The 17,795-nt window shown below is 39.1% G+C and overlaps 1 protein-coding gene across 2 annotated transcripts in view; it reads left to right on the top strand.

Annotated features, from left to right (window-relative positions):
- Nucleotides 1–17,795, top strand: part of camk1da (calcium/calmodulin-dependent protein kinase 1Da) — a 92,930-nt gene that overhangs the window by 11,794 nt on the left and 63,341 nt on the right. Inside the window, exon 2 of one of the 2 annotated variants that reach the window (XM_040147422.1) lies at nucleotides 13,859–13,994. In XM_040147422.1, the coding sequence (XP_040003356.1) occupies nucleotides 13,897–13,994 (98 nt within the window). In that variant the 5' untranslated portion in view covers nucleotides 13,859–13,896. Of the gene's footprint in view, nucleotides 1–13,685; nucleotides 13,995–17,795 lie in introns of those variants that run through there. The other variant, XM_040147413.1, reaches the window with a different exon arrangement.

The following is a 17,795-nucleotide window of genomic DNA, read 5'->3' on the forward strand; positions in this document are numbered from 1 at the left end:
GCTGTAATGACATGAGAGTGTTATTGATTTTTTTCATCTGACTCTCTGCAAGAAAGTAAATAAGTGAATGTTCCCAAAATGTTAAATTATTCCTTTAAAATACACTTCCAGCCCAAAATTTTGGAAAACCTACATTTTTCCAGCTGTTATTTAAATTTTATATATTTCAATATATCAGTGTTTCTGAAATAAAAGCATAGAACATGTAAACGATTTGGGATTTTAAAAAAAAGCAACAATGGAATCTTCTAAATTTTGGAATCATTCAGCAGCAAAACACTAGTGTCTCTCTACAATGGAAATCAAATATTATTCAGAAAATTAATTCCAACACTTTTGCAGAAGTTCCCACAAATATGTTGCACTTGCAGGTTGCTTTGCTTTCACCTTCTGTCTAGTTCGTCCCAAACCAGCCCCATTGGGTTTAAGGCTGGAGACTGTGCTGGTCTTTCATCCTGTGAAGCCACTGTCTGTTTCTTTTCTTCTAAAGAAAAGGATGGGATCTGAAAAGGATCTAGGAGGAACCCCTGACCAACTAGTCTGTCTTCCTTTGTAACTTACCTTTTTCTCACCATTCTGGTTGCAATATACAGTACTACTTCCTGCAGTACAGTATTGTCCTAATAACACATCAGAGGGTGTAATAACACATTTTCTTACAACAGCCTTTGTACACACAGAGGGTTTGTAAGTACCAACAAAAGTTGGGGCACCTATAGGAATTGTTTGCATCAACTTTCAAGGCTTCATTTACTTCCATTGCTGCAGTAAAGCTGTAAATTTACCAATTTCTTAATCCCTGAAAAAGACCTGTTTTCTATTAAATTTAGTTTTTTTCAGTTTTTGGTGACCTATAAGTTTTTTGTTTTACCTTAGGCAGTTAAGCACTGACCTTTGTACCAATTAAGGTTATTCACTGGACTTGAACAGCTTAAATTTCACTAAAAACTGGAAAAATGGGGGTGTTCTAAAACTTTTGACGGGTGGTGTACATACATGGACATTCTGACACTTGAAGGAGATCATCAGTAAAACCCTGTACATGAGACACTATTACAGACTCCACATTAATAGTTTGGTGGTTCTCTCTTGTTGTGTTCTTCATCTGCTCAAATGTGTGTTATTGACAACTAAAACAAATCTTCAGTGTGGAGGTAAAAATATCATCTAAAAGAGAAAGTATGCCAATACCAAGGGCAAACTGTGTCAAACTATAAAAACACACACACAACGGCAGGAAATAGTGAAAACTGTGTCCAACCAAATCTCAGTGCAGCAGTCCAAATAGAAACAGGAACTCTGCGTTTGTTCCTAGAGTTCCCCCCTCCTCTCGCCCCTCACCCACACAGACACTTATGCATATTCAAGGTAGTGGGTGAAATTAACCCCCGGTGATCAACCTGAGTGATATCAATTATCCTAGTGGCTCTAAGCCCTGCTTCCACTATCTATTTTTTCCTGTTGCCTTGGCAACCACTATACCTCACAGTTGGCTCCTCTTTTGAAGAAGCGGGTCCTGGCAAATTTGATGGATCACCTGGCATGAGGGTGATGTGAACCGGTTGGTCGTAGACCAGAAGCTCTGTAGTTGGTGGGTAAAGGAGAAATAATAATGATAGTAATATATGAAACCAACAGTATTACACAATCACCTGTTTGTGAACGTACACATACATCTCATTTACAATATTAAATTTATCGGTTTTGTAGTTCCCTATTACTTTTAACCCTAACCCCATGCTTGTTTTGCATCTGAAATCAGTGGAAACTTACCTTAAAAACTATTACAATTATTATTAATATTATTGACATCATTATTATTTTCACTGATCAACTCAACAGTACAGTGCCGTAGATCTAAAAGTAGAAGCCAAACTAGAATTACCGCCTTGTGGTTGTATGCCTCTGCCAACCAGTCAAGTTGCAGTTTACATTCATATCTGTCCAGACTTATATATTATATTTAGTGAAGACTTTGAAGGGATTTAATGAAAGGTATTAAGGGTATTTTTTGGCATTATCAAGTTATCACTCTATTGACATGTATGATTTCATTGAGAAACATGTTCACACATCTTCAACCTGGCAGCACAGAAGATCTATAAATTCACCACAGTTTCAAGTTGGGCACCCAAGATTAGTATCACCAATTCAGTCACATCTCTCCCTCTCTTCCTGAGTTATGACATTGAATGATGGCCAGAAGTGTTCTGCAAGATGTTATGATGTCACAGTGAAGTTAATCTTTGACCTTTTGGATATAAAATGCCACCACTTCATCATTTTATCCTATGAGACATTTGTGTGAAAATTTGTCATTATTGGCATATGAATTTTATAGCTATGGCCAAAAACTTGTTTTGTGAGGTCACAGTGACCTTGACCTTTGACCACCAAAATCTAATCAGTTCATCCTTGAGTCCAAGTATAACCCTAACCCTAACCCTAACCCTAACCCCTAACCCTAACCCTAACCCTAACCCCTAACCCTAACCCTAACCCTAACCCCTAACCCTAACCCTAACCCTAACCCTAACCCTAACCCTAACCCTAAATCCCATCAAGGCGCTCCTGAGATATCACCTTTACGAGACTGGGACATACATATGTACATACAGAGGGATGGACAACACAATGCCTCTGGCCACGAGTGTCGCCAGGGCAAGGGCATAAAAACATGTGTTGGCTCTTGAAGTATTACAGCCAAGCGAGATGGAGCGCAGTGGGTCTAAAGAATCGCTCATGTATTTTGCTAATTTAAATTACATCATTGATTTGCTGAAACTTAGCCAAAGGAAACAAAAGTTCTGACTTATTTCTAACCAATTAACCTATTGTCCAATGTAACATCTAATATTAAGCAAATAACTGAGTTATTTTTTTCTATTTCAGTAGACCAACCACTTTTTAAAAATGAATTTCCCAAACTTTATATGCTATGTCATATACATCTACACCGCAAAATTGCATCTTTTCAAAAATGTATTTTCTTCTGCCTGCTTCAGTGTCTCTCTACATCAGCAAAACATTTCTGTATTTTTGCATTTACCCTATCCACCGAGTCTCCTGCTATTGCACCCATCAGCCCTCTCATTCTTTCAGGAAAACAGCACTGAAGGCCAAACAGTTTCCGGGATTTGTCTGAACTCAAAATGTTCACACAGCGTCTCTATGGCAGCATGCTGCCCAAAAAGAGACACTGACTGATAAGAGATGGCAGCACTGACTTTAAAGTGCACCCCTTGGTTATCTACCGGCTGCATTTTAGGGTGCAACACACGGGCATTAGGCAAACACAAAAACACAAAATATTGCATTAAAATCTAAATTGATTAAAAAATAATTACTGATAAAATATAAAATAGTAACTTTTTTTTTGACTGAAATGCAAAAAGCCAACAAATTAACACAGCTTAGTTTGATTTATATAAAGCAGACCTGATAGAAAATGATTGAAAACTTCAGTATAGGTAACCTAAGGCAGAGTTTGACCATAATAAATCAGACTGTTTATTCAGCTCTCATCTAGCCCAAAGCCCCTCTGCAGCAGTGACCTATGCATCAATACTACAAAAGCTTCTCAAAAAATCCAGATTAAATAATTAATGTAGAGCCTAATACAAATCCTTGATACACAGCCTTTGTCTGTCAAGACTTCAGAGCAAAAGCTACTGTAGCACTGAAATGAAAGACAAAAAATTCAAAAAAAAAATATGTGTATGAATGTACAAAACACAAGTCTTGTTCTCCATCCAAAAAGAAAAGCCATGTATGTCATCTGATTAAATACTGTATGCACAATGTTGTTAATTTTTCCCTGACCAGATAACAGATTGAGAGATTATGCAACTACCAGTGTTTACATACTTGATAACCATTGCTTAATTGCCATCATACTTGTTTTGCTAAAGCCTGAAAAACAAACACAAATTGTTTCTGCTGTTTTGTGGTGAATCACACACTTTCTCACAGTGTAATCCCAGTGCTCTGATGGAGGTCGAGCACAAATCAAAAAGTGATGCTGAGAGATGAGGCGGAGTAGTGACAAAGGATGACATTGTGAGAGATACAATTGTGTCTTTTACTAGTGTGTGAAAATTGATGCTAACAGATGTTGTATGGGCACTTTATATACAGTTATAGTGTTACAATCTATTGAAAAGCAAAAAACAATTTGAATGTTACATTTTTTTAAGTTTCTTTTAATACCCAAAGCAACAAGTTGATGATGCCAATTTTAAAAAAGCACAAATAGATACATAAATAAAAGCAAGAGCCAAACAATTCTGTAAAGCACAAATGAAATTTACTTGACAGTGCTCAAAAAGCAATGGATTATATACATGAGCCAGTCATGATGCACTACGTCCTTGACTCGTTCCAGCAGCTTCCTGTTCCACACATACTTGTAGTACGGCTTGTTCTGGAGCAACTGTGGTTGAAGAGTAACAACACATAAAACCTCTGGATTATTTTACTGAACAGGGATCAGCCCAAGGTATCATTTAGGAACCAACAAATGGAAAAAAAGGTTACCTTACCTGACAAAGGCCGTAGACCAAGAACATATTTAGAAAACATTAGCAAATTGCTGAAACTGGGATTAATCTTATAATATTGTATTACAATACACTACATAAATGACAGAACACAATAGCAAAGGCAAATCAAGCTATTTTTCAATGGAGTTTAGTGACCTTTTTCTACTTCTCTGTGTTGCTCACCCACCAGTATGTAGTTTCTGCAGAGTGGTCTGCTAAGGTCTTCTCCTGCCAGTAGAATAAAATAAAGGAATGTATGGGCTACTGATCAACTTATTCTCAATTTGCATAGGCAAACCCCTCATCTTCAAAAATGTTGAAGCTGTCCTGCTTGTTCTGTGTGTGTACTTCTTCCTTTCAGATTGTTTCATATTTTTTTCATTCCCATCTGAACCCTTATCAGTATCTATTAAGGCCGAAAAACTTTTCTATGTAGTCAAACGTTTTGATCTAAAACATTTATTGCATATTGCATTTTTTGATGATGGTTTTAATTATGAAACAAACAATGTAGTTATTCTGTCAGTCTATTGGTCTAGCCATTTGCCAAGGAGCAACAGTGCTCACCAAGTATACAGGAAACAATGAAAAGAGGCATGGTAAAATTTCTGAAAAACAAACTTTATAGCATTTTGTTATATGCTTCTTTGACTTTGTTGACACCTCTGCTAAATAACTCCAGAATTATTCTATCCAAAAAAGGCTTGAGACTGAGGGTGGCTACTAAACATTCATCTGAAGGATTACAGAACTTGTACAAACTTGCACTATTAGGTATTTATCCCCATTTAATGTGCGCTACAGCCATATATAATAGCAAATTATCCTTCCACAGCCCACTTAATATTCTCTCACTTGTGGCTTTGCTCACTTACAATTCATCAGTTCGTTGTGTTTCTTCCTGCCAGAGATGGGTCAGACTGACAAAACTGGCAGATTGAAGTGAATAAAAATATTGTTACAATAATGGTATTAATTACATAATGAAATAAGAAAGGTATCAGCTAAATGGGCTCTCTATATACATTATACCCAACATGGCTGCATCACTCTTTTATTCCATATGACACAGGAACTTTGACAAAAAGAATCTACTAAACAAAAATGGTATTAGGGCACATTGGAAAAAATCATCTCATTTATTTACACATATATTAGAATCCATCTGTGTCAGTGTGACCGACCCATCTACAGCCTCAACGATGTTGCTGAATTTAATCTTAAAAGTATACTATTAGAGCAGTTATTTTAATTGGAGCACGATTGCATTTTATCTTTGATGTGTTACGCTTATGCCCTGAAAGAGCCTTGCCAATATTAGTTAACAATTTCTGATATCTTCCTTAGCCAGAATATGGTATGTACACACACACACAAAGGCACAGGATAAACTGGAAAGTAGAACATAAGACTGTTGCAATTGTGATATATCTTTAGCAGCATGGCTCAATGGATGGCAATATCAGTCAGTCAGTGAAGTCAGTGTGTTGGTCCACCACTTTGGTTCAGACTACAATATCTCAACAACTACTGGATGCATTGCTGTGAAATTTTGACGATGAATGCTAATGACTTTAGTGAGCCCTTAACTTTTCTCTAGCACCATCATGAACCAGATATTTGTTGTTTTGAGTAAGATATCTCCACAACTATTGAATAGATTGTAATGAAATTTGGTACAGACATTTATGCTCACAAAGGATGAATTATAATAACTTTGGTGATCTCTTGACTGTTAATGCTAAAGTTAGCACTTACCTAAAAACACCACTGTATCGAAGTACATCCTAACCATGCTAGTCAGGCTAGCCATGCTAGCATGGCTGTAGACTCTTAGTCATGTTATTTACGTTTTCATGTTTATTTGGTCTGGTTTGGTCTTGCTGGTGGCACTGTGACATTAAGTTGGAAGTAAACCTTTAGGTCAACTGAGCACAAGCCCATCAAGTCTGTATTTTAATCACTGTCATTCTTGGGGAGAAATAGGTCCCTTAAGCAGTAACATGTTTGAGATTAAGGTTTGTTTCATTTGATTCTGGCATATTAAAGTGGTTTTGGATTGGATTATTTTTGAGGAAAAGAGCAGAGAATGAAAAAAAATCAGAAAGCATCCTTCTGATTTCACCATGTTTTGTAGAAATGACTGCAGAAAATTGCATTCTTGCAGTTGCTAGATCTCTGATTCCTAGGGGATCTATTTATAAAAATAATTCATTCAGGTCAGCCTCATTAATTCACAGATGACATATGCTTGACTTGTTTGTGTTTAGTGATCACTGTCATATTTATGCAAATTTTATGACACATTTTAATGAGCAATTAATGATTTTGAGAGCCACCAAAATCCAAAGTCTACATAACTGTTTTCTCACAAATCCACCTTTGACAGATACATTATCTGGGATCAATAACTCGTCCCAAGTACAGAGAAGCACAGACAATACAGAGAAATGATCTAGGATTAATAATAACTGATCCGGATTCACTCACCAGGACAGGTTATTGGGACACTTTCAAACGCTCTTCTATTATATTAAAATGTGTATAACACAAAATTTAGGGCATGTCTTCAGGACTGATCATGCAGCACATATATAAATTCACAGCTCTGTCATACCAGTTACTTTCATCATAGAAACTGGGGTGCAAACACCCTGAAGTATGTACACCGTTGGCACTATCATTTACACGAACTTCTCATGTGATGAAACCTTGGCTTTCATATATGGAGCAGATAGACAGTGTAAGACTGACCTTAGAAATTGAGAGTGATCTGTGTTCCATAACTTGGGTTAACAAAAGGCCAGAAATGAGACACTGTAAATGCTTTTAATAAACCTTAAAATTGTACTAAGTTGTAATTAGGACTGTAGGGCAATGTCCAAAGCACAGAGACAGAGGAGATGAGCTTTTTTCCCCTCAAAATGAATCAAGAATGATTTGTTACACTGTAATTTAACAATCTACCATTTCACAGAAACTAAATAATTACATGTTAACATGTTTTTAACTACATTTCTTGGTCTAAACACATACACACACATATATATATATATTTAAAAAAAATCTCCCTCTCACCCCCCTCCCATGAGGGAAGGTGGTGTGTCTTCCTCAAGCTCGGGTCCTCTACCAGAGGCCTGGGAGTTTGAGGAGTTCTACGCAGTATCGTAGCTGTTCCTAGGACTGCGCTCTTCTGGACAGAGACCTCAGATGTTGTACCCGGAATCTGCTGGAGCCATTCTCCCAGTTTGTGGGTCACAGTCCCCAGTGCTCCAATTACCACAGGCACCACTTTTGCCTTTACTCCCCACATCTTTTCTAGCTCCTCTTTCAGCCCTTGGTATTTTACGATCTTCTCGTGTTCCTTCTTCTTGATGTTGCTGTCGCTTGGGATTGCTACGTCTATCACTACTGCCTTCTTCTGTTGTTTGTTGATCAACACAATGTCCGGTTGGTTAGCCATCACCAGTTTGTCAGTCTGGATCTGGAAGTCCCACAGGATCTTGGCTTGGTCATTCTCAACCACCTTAGGAGGTGTCTTTCATTGTGACCTTGGGACCTCCAACCCATACTCAGTGCAGATGTTCCTGTACACTATGCCAGCCACTTGGTTATGGCGTTCCAAGTACAGTGTTCCTGCCTGCATCTTACACCGTGCTACTATGTGCTGAACTGTCTCAGGAGCATCTTTGCACAGTCTGCACCTGGGGTCCTGTCTGGTGTGGTAGATCCCTGCCATCTTGTACTGAGTGTTTTTTCTTGTGCTGCCATGGTTAGTGCTTCTGTGCTGTCCTTCAGTCCAGCCTTTTCCAGCCACTGATAGGATTTCTTGATATCAGAAACTTCTTTTATCTGTCGCTGGTACATACCGTGTAGGGGCTAGTCCTCCATGATGGTTCCTCCTCCTCCTCTGCATCATCGGGTTTCTGATGACTGAGGTATTCACTTAGGAGTTCATCTTTGGGGGCCATCTTCCTGATGTATTTCTGGATGTTGGTTGTTTCATCCTGGACAGTGGTTCTGATGCTCACCAGTCCTTGGCCTCCCTCACTCCGCTTAGTGTACAGTCTCGGGGTGCTGGACTTGGGGTGAAACCCTCCATGCATTGTCAGGAGCTTTCTTGTCTTGATATCAGTGGCCACTATCTCCTTCTTTGGTCAGCTAATTATACCAGCCTGATATCTGATAACTGGCAGGGCGTACGTGTTGATGGCCCATATCTTGTTCTTCCCATTCAACTGACTTTTCAAGACCTGCCTTACTCTTTGTAGGAATTCGGCTGTGGCTGACGTCCTTGCGGCCTCCTCAAGGTTCCCATTTGCCTGCGGGATCCGAAGGTATTTGTAGCTGTCCTGAACATCTACAATGCTGCCTTCTGGTAGTTCAACCCCTTCCGCTCTGATCATCGTCCCTCTCTTCAATACCATCCGACCACACGCGCCAAAGTTAGCAGTGTTAACCACTGACCTATCCAGCTGCTGCTATTATAATATCTTTGACGATCTCTTGACTGTTAATGCTAAAGTTAGCACTTAGCTCAAAACACGACTGTATCAAAGTACATCCTAACCATTCTAGCCAGGTATATATATATATATATTTATATATACATATATATACAGACACACACATATACACATACTATACTACTTGGTTATACATACTAGGTTGCTGCAATTGGGTGAGAGGCTGGGCAGGTCACAATGAGTCACGGGCAATTAAACATTGACAATTGACCTAACCTGTATGTCTTTGGACTGTGGGAGGAAGTCGGTGTACCCAGAGGAAACCCACGCGGGCACAGGGAGAACTAGCTAACTCCACACCGAAAGGGCACGGCTGAACCCAGAACACTCTTGTTGTGAGGGCCACAGTGCTTATTCTGACTCTCTAGACACTTGTGATTCAAATCCCTATAACTGACCTTAAGGAGGTAATGGTTAATCAAAGTAGACTGAGGTATACTTGGCGCAGCCAGCCAGTCATCAAAAACACTCTTTTGCTGCCATCTAGTGTTTGCTGACAAGTATGTTCAATCTTACAGGAGCTCTTCATCCTTTTCAACCCTCATGTTTACATACATGTGGGGCTGCAACTAATGATTATTTTCATTTTTAAATTAATCTGCTAATTATTTTGTTGATTCATCTTTTGGTCTATAAAACAACAGAATACAGTAAAAAAAAATAAAAAGAAAAGAAAATGCCTTAATTTTCTAGAGCACAAAATGATGTAACTTAATGTCTCTTTTTTGTCTGACAAATTTTTGCTTGAAAAATGACTTAAACCATTAATTGATTATAAAAATAGTTGGCATTTAATTTTCTTTTTGATTGACTAATCGTTAATCAACTAATCGTTGCAGCTCTACATACATTAACTCTTTTAATATCCAACAAGGAGATGGACTTGTGAATTCCAGTAGTCTGAATACTCAGACTGGCTTGGAAAATTTGTCCTGATCGTTGTCTGTCCTGAACAAATAGTTGTGCCACATTGTCTGTAATAAGGCAATTCCATCAGAGCTGGTAAAGACTGTGGCTGTGCTGGGCAGTTCGTAGTCCCAGTTTATAGCTCCAAGGTGCAAATATGGTGAACTGTATGAATATAAAGCAGGTTGTTGCTGGTAGACAGCAGGATTGCTCAATCATCTTTTCTTCGGCTTAAAGAAGAAACCCCTTGACTTAAAAAAATAAACCTCATTATGTTCTTACAATCAGTACATTGATCAATGTACTAATGTTTTCTAGCATCAGGACAATCAAAATGCACTCTGGAATATGCATTCAAATAGTTTTTATGTAATTCATAAAAATGTAGGTGGCTACTTGCACCCTACCATGTAATCAATGCAAAGACTGACCAGACATTTTGGGAGTCATGATAAGACAGTGATAATAACAGCTAAAAGATCACGTCAAACGAACCGCTCTGGTTCCGTACAGCTATCCTTTGAATCCCCCTGACTGAGGCCTCTTTATTCCTGTTTCCTCCAAATAGTCAAAATCCAGCACAGACAACAGGAGAGCTGCAGAGTGAATGTAAACACCACATCCATTACACCACATCATAAAACACTAAACTAGACAAGTTACACATACCGTAGTAAACCCTGCTAATTATAGCAACTGTGTGTGCACTTTTCTTTTTTTGCCCTCAGCATTTCCTAGCTAACTTTATTCACCATTAATTTAGCTAGCCTGCTGCGTTAGCCACAAATTGTCTCCAGTGGTGACAGTGTGAACGTTCCCAATAAATTAAATATGTCTGTAAACTGCCCAGGTGTTCAGCATACAGGAAAATGCCACATGAATTTGTTAGAGTTAGGTAACTGCCATGAATGGCTTAAGCGTTCCCATGTCAGCTAACACGGTGGTTTGCAGAGTCAGAAAGCTCGAAGGACTGAAAATGCAATTGATAAATAGATGTAGTCAATCCTCTCCTATGACTTTCTGTCTGTTTACAGGCAGATAACAACAACAACAGGTGTTTATTACTGTTTATAACTAAAAATAAACACCTCTCAAACTTACTCTCAAACCATAAAGTAGCTACGACGCTGAAGTTAGCTTCAATTCGGCAGATTTGGTTTCAGATTTGTGAAACCTTTATGCTATTTGTGAAAATGCAAAAAGGGGAGATTTCACTGCTTATTTCGAATCTGGACCACATTGGGCCAGGTCCAGATCAAAAACCACTATACCTAGACTTTGTCAAATCTGGACTAGATTATCCCGGAGAAGCCAGGGACTCTTAACAACATAATTTCAGATTAGAATAAAGGTTTCATAAATCTGAAACTGTGTTTTAAAAAATCTTTAGCATTTTTGGGATAATCTATTCCAGATTTATCCAGTTGTAGTATAGTGGTTTTTGATCTGGACCTAGTCCAAATTGGTCTAGGTGTGAAATAAAGCAATGAAATCCATCTTTTTTGTATTTTCACAAATAAATTAAAGGTTTCACTATTTGAAAGTAAGTTTCAGACAGGCTTTTACTAAAATGTCTAACAGTAAGAGGTGCAAAAAACTGAGAAACGGTCGCTCATCGCTGTAAGTTAAATTTCTTTTATGTACCAAATCGGAAGCTGCAAATCTGTTGGCCAGACCGGGCAGTCACCTTGAACATGGAGAATTTTTTTTCCCCTTTTTTGGCATTTTATTTACCAAGTAACTAATTGATAATGAAATTAATGTTGCAGAACTAGTCCACCTTCATAGCTGACCTGATGTAAACAGGGTGGCTGTGTCAGAGCTTTGCTACTACTATACCATAGGCCCTAAAAAAAAATATTAGAGGGCAAAGGTTTGCCTGTGAGGCCAGTTAAGTCAGGGATACCCAGAAGCTTTTAGTGCAAAGATTGTATTTTTTGTCACATATTTATGAGGAAGGTGTTATTCCTGTCCTGAGAGCTATTGGTCATCAAATGCAACCAATTTATGGCTGAGTTTAAGGTGCAAGCGACAAGTCTGCCCCTTCATCTTTCTCAACTTTCATCCTTTTTTAACCATCGGTTATATGCCCTCTTCTTCTCTCCTCTCATCTCGTCCTTCCTTTGCAGCTAGGTAATCATCCTTCATGATGGGGAGGGCAGATCTGCTGACTCAGAGTGATGGATGAAGATGAATGGGAGGAAGGGGGAGACGGGGAGCGGGAAAGGAAAGGAGGAGGGAGTGGAGTTTTCCTTGGTTGCTGCTGAGGATGAGCTGCAGTAGTTTGCAGTCGGAATACTCATGAGCAACAACATTGCCCCCCCCCCCTCTGTTTCTCCCTACAGTATTACACACACAAGTAATAAGGCCAGAAGTCGGGTCTAGTGTGCGTATGAGTGTGTTCGTGTGTTGTGGGCAGTAACCAACCTGGGCTGACCTCAGCCCCGGCAGCTGTCATGGTCTGGGGGATCAGTGCTCCAATGCAAACTGAAACTTTGTAATCCAGGTGATATGCGGCCGGTTAAACAGAGATGAATGTGCAGCTGCAGTCAGGGTCATTTCTGATCTCCGGGCGGCAGTGCTGATCCACGCAGACGCCTTTTGGGATCCCAAATCGGTTGCATGATGGTTGTTGTCAGCATCTTGCCGCATTGCGATTTTACTGCTGACACGTCCTGACCAGCCACATATACACACCAGTCTCTGTAGGACAGGATGTATGAGCAGCATCCAATCAGCACCCTTCATTGCAATAACAACATGCAATGTCGCAATAAAGCTCGTTTTTGGGGTAATTATACAGTACATAATCTCACTTGAGAGGAGAGACTTAATATGAGGAAACGAGGATTTTTAACAAAATATTGTGGAGAAGCGGAAACCCCGACAACGTGCAGACTGCAATTGACGGCGTTTAAACAGTTGCAGGTGGCAGTCAATCTGTGGTCAAGCTAGACATACCTATCCACCATAGTAAGGGAAATTTGGGGATATTAGCCATCAAAATAAAAGCTCGAGAGAACTGAGGCATTGTTTCAGAAGGTAATGTGATTGGCAATAGCAAATAGCCTCACCATTCTCCTTACCAGAGGAAAAATTGTTCCCTGTGGTGAAAGCGAAGTATCACTTTGCATTTGAGTCTGATTTGATTGTTATCATAATAACAGAAATTATCTCAAAAGCAATGAAACCAATAAGAACTACTAGAAATCTCTATGGTTTTATAGAAAACATTAGAAACAGACCAATTAAATATCGTAAACCATTACAAACAGGATTGTGGTAACTGGCTCTCTAAACTGATTCTGTTGTGGTTCTATTACATTTTTATGTTTTTTAAAAATGATTGTGTTATAGCATTTTTATGTTTCAGGTTTATTTTATGTTTCTATTAAGTTGAAGAATTACATAAAGTTTTTAGGACTGTTTGATGTTGATGATATTGATTTTATATTATTAGTCCTTGTAGTGGTAATGCTAGTAGTAGCAATATCTACACCTAATTATCATTGTCAGAACATCTAAACAACAAATATAAATGTTTTCACGCTCATGCAGCAGCATTATGTAACTCAACGGAGTTTTATTCTGAAAGTTCCAACAAGAAGTGCTGTTATCTTATCGGGTCTTTGATATTTGCTGTCCAGACTGCCGGAGAGGGGAAGTCGGGTGGTGGCGGGGGGGGTTAGTTGATCGGCGGGAGACAGAGAGAAGAAGGAGGAGGGAGGCAGCAGGGATACGGTAACCTGCAGGAGGACTTACATGGTGCTGCAGCAGAAGACCACAGACCACCAGGACTCTCCAAACCTCTTACGCACGGCTCGGCTTCAGTCTCTTTTTTAAATATTCTCCCGTCTTTATTTTCTTTTGTTCGCATCTCTCCAGCCCACTGTCGATCGAACTTGGCCCAGTAACGCTGCGCCATGGCTCGGGAGAACGGAGATACCGGCAGGGGAGAAACGTGGAAAAAACAAGTCGACGACATCAAAAATATTTTTGATTTTAAAGAAGTCCTCGGCACGTGAGTACAGTCGGCTTTGACCAGCTTCACCTTAGATATTTCTCTGATATTCCAGTAATATTCCCACTGGGATTCAGTCTAGATGTGGGGTTCCATAGTGAGTTTACAGTGACCTTACTGGACTCATTCGCAATGTTACAGTAATCTCAAGGATATAACCATAGCGACCCAAAATGAGTACTGACCTCACACACTTTCTAATCTAGTCCCATGTTGGATTTCTGTTGCTCGGCGGGGCTATTTTTCTGCTATGGCAATCACTGTAATAATGGGCTATTTGTATGAGTATGTTGTGCTGAGTGAAATTAACAGTCAGCAGTGACTTCATAACAATATTAGTTATCCATTAATTTAGTTAAATAACTACTTCAATCATTTATCAATACTTTTAGCTATTTCAGCCATTTATTTTATTTCTTTTAGCTAACAATTTCAACTGTCCATTTATTTAGATTTTATTATAACCATTTAAACATTACTTTTAGCTGTTTTAATTATTTATCCATTCGTTTTAGAGTTAGCTAATTATTTGAACATGTTATGTTAATTTTAGTCTGCTAACTATTTGAACTTGTTATCCGTTACCTTTTGTCAATTTGAATTTATCGTTTTCTGTTACTTTGAGCTCAAATTAATTCTCAATTTATCAATTTCAGCTTTCTATTTTAACTATATAAATATAACTTTTAGCTAAGTATGTCAACCATTTATGCATTACTTTTAGCTAACAGTGCTATTAATTTAGCTGTCGCTTTCGGCAAGTGTCCATTACTTTTAGCTTATTATATCAACTTTTTATCTATTAACTTTTAGCTATGTTAACCTTTTCAACCATTTATCCATTACTTTTAGTTATTTCATATTTGTCCATTTTATCTTTTTCAATTGTTTATCTGCTAATTATGTCAACCATTTACCCATTACTTGGAGTTAATTTACAGTATATTCAGTACTTTTAGCTGTGTATGTATTTCAACCATTTATTCTTGATAACTAATTTTCCCACACTCTCAATTGAAACATGTTGTGTTCAGGTATTAAAGCTGACTCAATATGTGGATAAATCTTTTTAAATTAGTTGAGCTACTCCATTTTTCAACATTAACCCTGGAAACTGCAGAAGTTTCCCTTTGGGTAAAGGTACTCCTGGTTGGGAATCACAGCTTTATGGTATCATTTCAAAAAATGTAGCATTTTTGTAAAATTTCCTGGTATAGTAGCCACAATATTAAATCCCTCTAATGTCTCTACAAAATTCCCATCATAGAGTATATAGAGAATGACTTGAGTTATCATACAAAGTACTTGCAGCAGTATTACTGTTGGGTGTTAACATGTTTAGCATTTCTTAATGAATTTAGTGGTTTCATAGCAACGCTTGTCTTGTTTCTTTTGATGTCTTATGCCATAATTAATATTCAACGCCCCATAAACCTCTGACAGTCAGTCCCTGTCAGCGTCTGTGTGTTTTCCTGTTGTGAGGAATGAGCTGCATCTGGTTGGATTGCAGCCTGGAGGGGGACACACAGGACATGCAGGTTGGGATTAACCGTGCAGGGATTAGGAAAACTTCCCCTGAATAGAGGGAAGTTCAGTCACGTTGTGTAATGACGAAAGATGGACTTCTAGCTGGCAGGGTTTTGACCGGACATGAAACACACGGACACACACACATTGAATACAGGCTGGTGCAGGATTCAATGATCCGATTCGGCCATGTTGCAGCCACACATTAGCCAGAGCTGCTGATGGATCTTTGAACCTGATGCATCAGCAGAAAAGGGGAAGGGGGGAAATATGTGCATGTGGGATGGAGGAGTGATTTGCGGTTAGCATGGAAAAGCGGGATGAGGAAGAGGAGGAAGAGGAGAGGTGGTTGCAGTGCTTGAATAAGGAACAAATTAGTGTTTTGATCAGTGTTATGAAGAAGAGAACAGAAATAAAAGCAGCAGCAAAATATGACAGCTGATGGGATGATCAGCAAATGAAAAATTGCCAGCAATAACAGTGACACTAACCGAGATACAGAGTTTAGTATTTTTAGTCACATTCACCAGCAGCAGTATTGTGTTCAGGTGCAGCAGCACGTGGAAAAACTAAAGCTTAATACCATGTGTTAGTACAGTTTTGAATGTTTCTGCATCAGCATTTTTGAGCTGACATCCTGTGCAATGTGTGTTGTCAGGATGTGATGTCACAGATCTCACACTGACCCATCATGTTTTGTCTCCTCACACTGGGTCACCCTTGCCTCCACTGGCCAGTGTATGCCTTGTGTGCGTGTGTGTGTATGTGCACTACCTCTTCTGTTCCGCCTCTTAATACCCTTCCTCAGTGTGTGATGTGCCATTTTCTGTCCAATAACCATGGATTAATGTCACCAGTATTAGCACATGTTGGCAGGTGTGTGTGTGTGTGTGTGTGTGTGTGTGTGTGTGTGTGTGTGTGTGTGTGTGTATGCGTGACTGTTTGCAGACATGTACATGATGCTCTCCTCGGTGTCTTATTACCTCCCCTGGTGTGTATTCTGTGTGTGTCCATGTTGCTCACTGTTCAATAATTCAATACCAACAGGAGTGTGTTCTTCGTTTGTGTGTGTGTCAGTGTGTTTTTGAGCTTCAGGTACGCAGCTCTCAGCAGGGGGGATCACAGTAAGAGTGCAAGTGCAAAACAGAAAAAAATTGTCCTTGTGAACAAATTTTACCTGACTATTACTCAACACAACTTTGGATTAGCTCCATGCTTTGGACTCTGGGTTCAGGTTAGATGTCTAGATGAGGTTAGATGAAAGTCTTTCCAGGGAGGGCTGTAGAAAGACAAAGTATATGGCAATGATGGTGATGCATTGTGGGAAAGTCACCAATCCATCTTGGGCACGCTGCCCTTAATTTTTGCTCTACTTTCCTGCTGCTGGCACTGTTCTCTCCACTGTTTCTGGGACTGCAGAGCCCCCCCCCACCTCCTCTGTCTTTATTTCTCTGTACATCTCCCTCTTTGTCATATATGTCATCTCCCTGTGTGTCCTTGTGTTCAACTACAACAAGCTTTCCTTTTGTAACTGTGGATGCAGTTTTTACAATTTATTTTCAATTATCCCCATTATAAATAGCATCTAATAAATAGAACAAAAGATGATTGTTTGCTATGTGACAAAAACAACTTCATGGGCTGCAGCCCTTGTTTAACTGTGTGTGTGAGTGTGTGTGTGTGCCTGGATGTGTAGTACTGTCAGATGCACTTCCATATGTGTATGAGTGTGTGTATCTGAATGTGTATACATTTATTAACACACTTTTCTCCACATTCATGTGGAATGTGAACACTTACAGTATGTGTACAAGATTATCCTCAGTTCATCTGTCCATCTGTCCTCTTCTATTTTTTCAGACAGTTTTTCCTCTCTTCAGTCTTTCTCTCTGCTTAGTGAACTGTGATTGGTCATTGCTGTTTGTTTGTTTTGTTTTTGTTTGTTTGTCGATGAAATTGGATGGAGGATGTCATCAGCCATCAAGTTGGTGGTGATTGCTCATGCAACTGGAATTTGTTGATGTTTGTTACCATTGTTTATATAAGCTGACGATGTTTTCGGTGTTTTTGATATTGCTGATGGGCGTTAACAATCACCATGTTCATTCTGGTTGCTGTTGTTGCCAATAACAAGGTGTTGATGACATAACAAGTGATTTTGATGTGGAAGGTGCAGTTTTTTGGTGCCGCTGATGTTTTGATATTGACCTTGATGATACTTGTGTTGCTGTTATTTGTTTGGATGGTGTTGTTGACTTTGTTATGGCAGCTGTT

This window comes from Xiphias gladius, chromosome 2 (genome assembly GCF_016859285.1).
Source record: "Xiphias gladius isolate SHS-SW01 ecotype Sanya breed wild chromosome 2, ASM1685928v1, whole genome shotgun sequence".
Lineage (NCBI taxonomy): Eukaryota > Metazoa > Chordata > Actinopteri > Istiophoriformes > Xiphiidae > Xiphias > Xiphias gladius.